General features: G+C 38.3%; 1 protein-coding gene across 11 annotated transcripts in view; it reads right to left on the reverse strand.

The window, feature by feature from the left end:
* Positions 1–6,718, reverse strand: part of nfia (nuclear factor I/A) — a 593,806-nt gene extending 587,088 nt beyond the window's left edge. For 3 of the 11 annotated variants that reach the window (XM_070886924.1, XM_070886927.1, XM_070886918.1), the window contains exon 1: positions 2,866–3,315. In XM_070886924.1, coding sequence (XP_070743025.1) covers positions 2,866–2,892 — 27 coding nt within the window. In that variant the 5' untranslated portion in view covers positions 2,893–3,315. Of the gene's footprint in view, positions 1–2,865; positions 3,332–6,404 lie in introns of those variants that run through there. The other 8 variants (XM_070886929.1, XM_070886928.1, XM_070886923.1 and 5 more) reach the window with 6 other exon arrangements.
* Positions 6,719–9,028: the final 2,310 nt, after the last annotated feature.

Genomic DNA, 9,028 nt, shown 5'->3' on the forward strand with positions numbered 1-9,028 from the left:
GTGCACAGGCTGAGAGTTTTAGTTGTCATTGGTATATTTACTCTGCTGCAGTCACTCCTTATATCTACAAATCAAACAGCCATGAAAAGATTGGGGTATTAAATACCTGTAGCAGTTAAATTACGTTTTGTAAATTGAAGCTAGCTTGCATTACAGGAACCTATGACACTGAAGTGCAGAATGTGTCGAGCTGCATTTTTTTTGCTAATTAAATGATCAAAAAATCAATTATATTTTTTCTTAGTTAAAGTCTGTTTTCCCCGTTGCATTTTTTTAAATGAAGGCCCTAAGTTTGAAGTGATTTCTAAATATTCGACACATTTGGAAGCCAAACCACTTAGTTCCTTAAGTGACAATCAGTGAAGTTGTGGTTTTGTTGTGGGTCTATTTTCATATAAACCTCAGCACTTCACTCCAGTGCAGCAAGCACGTCCTTCTTTTGGCACTGCCACATCAATTAGTGTATACTGTATAAAACGAAGAAGCAAACAGAATAAGCACCAATTTTCCTTTAAGTGGTTGAAAACTTTGCATACTTATATTATGGCTGTGATAATTAGACTATTTAATTGTTTACAAATAACTGTTTCTTTCAGCGCTGAAAATCAAATTCTCCACTCAGCGCCATTTAACATTCATGTTTTTCCACATTTTTCTTTTTGTTGTTAATTTATTAAAACAATCTAGTGCATTTTAGATCATTCTATGCTGTCCTTATTCTTTTGCATGTGTGATTTAAAAAAAAAATTAATTGGTTCTGCAGGGTAACAGTAAACAGAATCTATTTTTAAAAAGTTTTTGAAGTTATATTTTAAAAAGATTATTGACAGTGATTCAAACTTACATATTACTTGCACCTATGTTTTTTTCTTATTGAAATATCCTGTCAAAAAATATATATATATCAATTGATCGTCTTTTTATGTGCTGTGTAATAATGATTGTACTAATTGCCTCTTAATTTAAAATTATTCAAATAAAATTTCAATTTCCTTCTGATGGAGTGCTTGCCTTTTAAAAAAAAATTATAAAGCAGCTTCCACAAAGTATTTGTTATTAAAATAACTCTGTGGTTGGGGAGAGGGTTGCAACGGAGGGGCTCTATAAGTAAATTACTTGCAGTTAACTACTTCATTGTTCAAAACGATATAAAGCCAGAAACTATGCTGAAATGTAATAACACTGTGCATAACATTACAAATTAGGGATTTCTTATGCATTAAATGGATATGAAAAAATACAAAATGCATTATACATACAGCCTACTGAAAATTCAGTAGAACTTATATTAAACTTTGATTTAAATTTAAAAATATTGACCAACACTAACTTTCTACTAAGTAGTAAAACATTGAATAATTTAATGTGCTTATGTCCTTTAAAGCAATGGGGGAGGCCAATTTTAGAAGTATAAAGACCAACAGTTACTTCAAGGTGATCACATTGACTTTATGTTGCCGTTGCTGTAAAAAAAACGTCAGTAAGACACAATCCGAACCTTTTCTATAGGCAGTTTAATAGGTTACAAAAAAGTTTCTGCAACGATCTTGATGCTACTCCCTCACCCACACAAAGAAAGTTATTAAAACGATATTAAAGTAGATGCACAGAAACATTGCAAAGATTGGCCATTGCTGATAAAGCTTTAAAAACTTTAAATCACGTGCAAGTGTTTTAAAGACTGGCTAGCAAAGGTTCATAAAAAATTTTACCGAGTGATATTATCGAAAATAACGTTATTTTCAAAAATAATTTCTATCAGTTGCATACATGTATAAAATCGGCGATCCTCAATCTACTTTATAGGATTTTTTTTTAACCGAATGTGTTGAATTGTCCTGGGTTAAATATCCTACAGTATCAAGAAGTATAACATGAAGCAGATTTCAAAGCAAACCCGCAATCTGGAAACTTGAGTGCAACGAGGAGAAACACGGCACGCCGGCAGACAGCGCTTCCACGGGGGAAGCCCCGACTTTTTAAGCACTCTTGGAAGTAGCGACAATAAAACCACACTCAAAAGTATAAACCTTTATGGTCGCTAACAGAACGGTAACAACTTGCCGAGAGCACTGACATTGTTGGCGGGGGGGGGGGGGGGGGGGGGGGGACAAATCAAGATAATTAGGAACTCGCAAAGGAAGCCGATCACGTCCCAAACCACAATGCCCGCAACCCATCTGCTCGCAGTGTTTGCAGAACTGCTGCAGAAAGTTCCAACCTTTCGCCCTCCCAAGGAAAGTAACTTGTGGCGAGGACACTCCACACCTGACGGCATCTCAGTGCACGGCGACAACAACAAAAAAACTCTGCCTTCAAATCCACCTCAGCTTGAAAAATCAGATTTTTTTTAAAAAAGCCAGCAAAGCGAGCGGAGTACTTGCCGAAATCAGTGGGAAGACGGTGCGATATGGTGAGGATGCATCAGCGGGATTGTTATCAAAAATATTAAAATCAAACTTCCGCGCACCGCTGTTGTGAGTAAACTCCATACCTTACAGTCATAACAAAAACGTGATTCCCCATCGCCTGCCTCCCCCCCCCCCCTCCCTCCCCAAAAAAATACAGCAGCGATCGCGACACTTTGCTGGCTCGGAAAAGTCTGAAGAAATGCACCGCACCTCTTTAAAAAGCCGCTCTTGGAAAATGTGTTTTGCAAATAATAATAAAAAATTACAGTAAAAAAAAATAAACATTAATAGGTATCCGCCATTAGCCATGTGCCTCAATGGGGCAGATCGCTGAGCCCAGGCACTGAGCTGAGAGGCAGCAGGAGACAGCAGGCATGAAAAAGAGGGAAAAAAGTTTAATAAAAAACCATGACGGGCTCTAAAGGGATACAAATGTTGCAAAAATGTATCCTACCTGGGTGAGACAGAGCGGAGAGTACATTATTGTGGCGGTGCTGGTGGTGGTGAGAGGAAAAGCCGGCTTTCACATTTCAGTCTCGAACTGAAGCCAGCTCGCTTCTCCATCCTGAACTTTAACCCCGCCTATAGTTACTATATAGTCAACATCCCAACTCTCCCTCTCTGACACTCGGGGCGCCGCTCCTCATACACCTTCCTCTCCCTCACACTCACACCTTATTTTGGGTTTTTCTCCCGCTCTCGGGTTGCTTTCTACAGCTGCGATCTCTATATATATATATATATATATAAAAAGTCGTGGCACTCCCAGGATGTCAGTGAGGGAGCCCCCGGTCCTGCGCTAGTTTTCTCCCACCGAAGCTGGACGACACCCTCCGCCGCTCTCACGGCCACACGCGCACGTCTTTCCCTTTCGCCTCTCTCTCTCGTTTACAAACAACCCCCCCCGGCCAAAGCTGGATCCACCACGCTCGAACAAATCCGCTCCTCTTCCCAGCAAAACGGCTCTGCGTCAACACACGAATGCAGCAGGAAAGTCTGGCTGGAAGCGGCGGCGAGTGTGAGTGTGAGTGCCCACAATGAACTTGGACTTGGACGTGTGAAAGACTGAGCGAATTTATTTCTCGTCGCCCTTTTTCTTCAAAAGAGATCCTTCTCAGTCGCCACGAATTTTAATATAAAAGTTAAAGTCAGTGTGCAACTTTGTTCGAAATACATTATGGAGTGATTTTGGAAGAAAAAAAACTGCATTAAACAAGTCAGCAATATATTTAATTGTCTCCCTGCACCAAAGTTAGCTGAGGGAAATGAATTGGGATTTTTCTCCCCCGCCCCCATCAAGTCCGTTTGAAAAATCCACGAAGATGATTTGTGGCATAGCGGGCTTTGGCGCCTTTTTTTGACAACAGTAAATGGCAATACATAAGTAAGAATCATGTGCCTGTGTATTGGTGGTGGTGGTGGTGGGGGGGGGGGGTTAATCGCGTCATTTAGTTGAATGTCACGTCCACGACTCCTCCGTCCGGCTGTCGCTCATTGTTTGACATTTTCTTTGACTGCGCTAGTGACCCATATGTAAAAGTGAATAGTAAACGATCGGCCGGCCGGCTAGCGCGCATGCACCCTGACTGCAGCGCACTCTGGGCCTTGTAGTCTTTCCTCCTGTCCACTGCGCAACTCCAGTTAACAGCAATAGATAATATCGCAACTTGGATAAAACAGCACATTTTAGTGCCACGTGTTGTGAGCTTTTCTGTTCACGTACATATCCATATATCTCTTCAGAAATATGCATTCTTGGTGAAATGTGTTTTCTTCACCCATGTGCAATATATATATATATATTTAATTAGTCTCAAGGTATTTCATCTGTTGAAAAAAGGGGCGTTAGCATCACGGTGAAATTGTCAAGAATGGATTGGGTAGAGCTCTGAATTAAAATCACAAATCGAAACCAGAATTGAAATACAGGAGGAATGAAAACATATGACACAAGGTTAGGAGCTCATCACAATGCAAAATATTCCAACATGTTGCAACCACAACCATACTCGTTATCCTTTAAACTTTTCACTATGTTACAACTTAGCAGTAACTAAACACAGCACGGATTCTCTTCTGTGGCACGTGTTAAGCATTTAAGTTAATTTCAACGTGGGGTTTCAAGACTCCACATTCAAAGGTTTTTTTAAAAACTTTTTATTAATTTTAACTATTTTGAATTTGATAGGCTAACACGTGTATTGTATCTTTAAAGGACATTGGTAGGATGCCCACATATGATAAAAGTTTTATTATAGTGACACTTAGCAACACAATACTCAACATATATATCAAAACGAGTGAAAATGCTGTATTTCTAGAATGTTAAGATAAGCAAAGCACAGTATGGGACGGCCAGTAAAATGGAATGTGGCTGCTTTCCAGCAATGGAGAAAGCGGCATGTACAAAGCGTTTCATTTCAGTGAATTCACACCACCTTCCTTTACAAAGAGAAATTCATAATACCTATAATTTCCACGTTTGGCATAGCTAAGCATATAAAACATATACAAGTCGACACAAAACAGATACACAATTCTACACTATGAATTACTACTCGACTGCACTTTAAAAGGTGAGTCATTCCGAGGACTACTTTTTTCCAATTCTTGAGATCACTTGCTGCAGAAATCCCTATGGCTATGGTCGCGTATTTGAGCGTCATAATTCATTTAAAACCTCACAAAAATCGTTTTATCTAAAAATATGCAACATTGCAGCAGTTTTCATCCAAACATTTCAAAGATTTTCACTGCCCCTATCCTGACGGGACCCTCCCTCTAACGCAGAGAAAGCTATCTAGTCTTGTTTTCCTATCAGAATCCCTGATCTGGGACTTTTAGACACAGCAACACTGCACATTACTGGCCTTTTAAAGGCTGGCATGTCAACACAATGTATGGGCAACATTCACGCGAGATTACTAGAAGGGATATTGGCAAATAGTTCAATTACATTTATATTATGTATAATTGCAAACGTTGTAAACACAATTAAATGTCTGCTTTTGCCATTGTGCAGCATTTGTACATCTGGATTGTTTTTGAGAAAGTTATGACTTTAAAGAAATGTTTAGATAAATTAATGATCCTTCGAAAATATATTCAATATCTCCTAGAATTTAGATTCAATTTTACATAATATCCAGATTTTAAAAATATATAATTACGGCTGGTTGTCTTAAAAACAAAGTGCAACTCATTTATTGTGAAAAATTCTCACCTCACTTGGCACAATTACAGTTACAAGAGAAAAAAGCACTTAACTTTTGCAAGGATGAACCTTTTACATAAAAGGCATTCCAGTGTGTTTTTGTCAAACAATGTATACTTGACTACACATTGCAATATATTTTATAAAAAGTATAAAATGGAATGTACTTTATATATAATCTAATACTTTGTCCTTAGTAAATACTCTGATACTGTACATAGCTGAACTACAGTTCCCAAGATACCCATCCAATAGTCTCCTATTGCCTATACACCTAACTTGATAGCGGAAGCCTCGCCTTTCTATGCACTGATTGGCGCAGTGCAGCGTTGAGGAGGTGAATGGAAGTTTTAATTGGTAGAACGAGCTGCCTATCATGTTGGGTCAAGTTCACATCTCTAGTTCGGCTGACCGTTAGGAGGCAAGGTTTTTGAGACCGAGTCACACGTCTCGACAGAGCGAGCGAGCGCGCAACGTTATTTTTTTTCCTTCTCTTGGATCAGGCAAGCGACTGGGAGAAATTTGCCACGCTCAGCGCTTTCCAAGCTAAAAGCAGCAACCCAGTCTTGGCGCAATAAATTGACATATTCCACATGGACTCAAACTGGAACCGGCGTGAATAAAAACAAAAGACATCCTGTCATCAATTACCAGGCTGAAACATTATTAAATATACTTTAAATATAATATATCCCTATTAAATCTTATTTTGCATTCAAGTTTAGAATATCTCTATTAAAACCATAATTAAAAAATAAAGTTCATTACGTATCACGTACCATTGCCATGTAAAGAGTACGTGAGAAACTTTAAATTGTTCAGACGTTTAGCTTCATTTGTTGTCGCCTTTTTTGTTGCTATTTTTTGGTTTTAATATATAAACTGGGAACCGTTGTAAACCGGAAGCGAAACCATGCAAAAGCCGCTGCAAAAAAAAAGTCGGCGAGTGATGCCTGAGGTTTTTTGTTTCCAAAGAAGAAGCCCCTTTGAAAGCGTTCCAAGATCGCTCCCAGCTCTCTGGCTCTGTGTTGGTAGCGAAAGAGCACTTTTGTGGAGCGCCCTGAGAAGTTGCCATCGATTTGCAGTCGTTACTGTTTATTTCCGCATCGGTATTTGCATAGAAACCACGCACGGAAGCGACCGCACGTCCGACCAATCGGCTTCCAGAATCCCGGGAGACGTGAGTCGCGCGAGCGTCTGGCCTGGGATTCCATTCCCGGGCTGAGGTTCTGTTCCTGCACCGATACGGTCCGCACGGTGTGAAGCTTCTTTCATTTTATATGTATATACAGAAGGCATTTGTAATCTGCTGTGATTTTTTTTTGAATAGCAAGCGTAGGTAAGCAAATATGAAAGACAATTATTTTCTTTGTAAAGCGCAGGATTTGTGTCCATCTGGTCATTTGTATGGTTCAACATATCTCGTCCTTTTTCTGTTTTAACTTATTTAATTACAAAAATGGTCCATATAGTCATTATACATATGCATGCAGTGGCTTTAAAACATATGTATTATCATTGCAAATAAAAATAAGCAATCTGCTAACCCAGAAAGGTAGGTATGGACCGAGGAATATTACTGGGATATACTGATCATTGTACGTTTTGTGAAGGAGCATTTATGAAAAAAAACATTTACCAAAGCTGATGTACTCAAATGGCAACAGTTACTACAGAAGCACTATAGTAAAAAAAAGCACTATAACTTTAAATGTCTGTTTTACAAGGTTAACACTGATACTAAGAGAATGAGAGTTTTCTGAATTTGAAATAAACTGCTTTTTTCTACCTTGGCGCGTTTTATGTGTGAGCACAGTTGCATTGGGAACATAATTATTACCAACATTTTAACATTAGTAACATGATGTATTCTATTAAATTATTCAATAAAGATTGTGTTTCAAAGAATGTTGTCTTTTATTATACTACTTCCTTTAGGTAGCAACCACTCACATTCCGCTGCTTAATTTGTTATCTGAAACAGGCCTTGTGTTATTCTCGTACATATTATTAACCATACGCTTTGCTTTAATGAATACACCTGAATGTTTTTTTTATAATTTTTACTGGAATTATCATTAAAAATCAAATATGTTTTAAAGCTTTATGGTAGGTTAGATGATCAACGTTAATCAAGTATTCTTATTTAGAGTCGCTGATCATTATATACATATATACACACATTTTAATAATGTATTTGCATTCCAACTGAATGAAATAGACGTGATCGTAACTCGTATCACCAGTTTCCATCTCGGTTCTAATTAAGCCTATAATCAACATCATGGCAATGAAGGCTTGATAAGTTTATTTTAAATGTTGTGTTATCACAACCTGTGAGATTCTGCTTTCGTTAGACACAGTCATGGATCAGCAGCAAATTGGCAAAAAGAATGAAAAGATAATCATATACAGTACTTCAAACCTGTTCAGGAATGCACCTATTTATTTTTAATCGTCATATTCTGGTAAATGTATTGCCCGCCTGGATATATGTGTACAGATCATATGCTATGTTGTCCGACCAATAAAATGCTTGCACTTATTGTATAAGGCGTGTGGGAACTGAAGATACCGTGCGGCTGAACACATTTTCGGGTATGACACACGTAATAAATATGGAAATACATAGCTGTAAAGGACGCTAATGAGCGTTTGTAAGGTTTAAAACATTTTAACCTTGGATGTGAGAACTTTTTGACATTTACATTGTTTACTTTAAATGGAGAGATTGAATATATTTACATAGATTATTAGTAATACAAAATAATCGACACTGAAATTAGACTTATATTGCATTCAGCTGCACATCAAATAGCATATACATCCTGTACAACTTAATTGCACCAATCATATTCCAAAGATAAATTAAGCTCAATTTGTTTATTGATTAAATGCAGAAATGCACAATTGTTATGCGCACCATATGGACACACCACTAATGCAGTGTTATAGTTGACACACTTGCTTTCATCGCTGCACTTGTTAGGCAGTTGCTGGTAAACGTTATTGATTTTCCCATAGATTTTTATTTACATTTCGGAACAGTTTCACAAACGTGTAAAAATGAAAGGTATACTTGTTTCCCTCTTGCCGGTTACAAGTCAATCCAGCCACAATTGCGGCACTCAGGAATACATTTGATCCGTTGTCTAGCGCCTTTAAAAAGGTTCCCACTGCAGATACACTGCAGTCTCGATCAACAACAGCAGCAGCCAGCAAGCACCCAGAGGAACTTCGGAAAATACAGTATATCGACCACCGTCATTATGCTGATTTATGAAGACAAGGCTCTCAGGGGTTCCGCCGCTCCTTATTTCAGTAGTGCCATGTCGGCATTAATCAGATATCTGATTTTTTTTTAATTGAATCATTTCTGACGCCGAGGCGATTGCAGTGTATA

Source organism: Pristiophorus japonicus, chromosome 8 (assembly GCF_044704955.1).
Source record: "Pristiophorus japonicus isolate sPriJap1 chromosome 8, sPriJap1.hap1, whole genome shotgun sequence".
Lineage (NCBI taxonomy): Eukaryota > Metazoa > Chordata > Chondrichthyes > Pristiophoridae > Pristiophorus > Pristiophorus japonicus.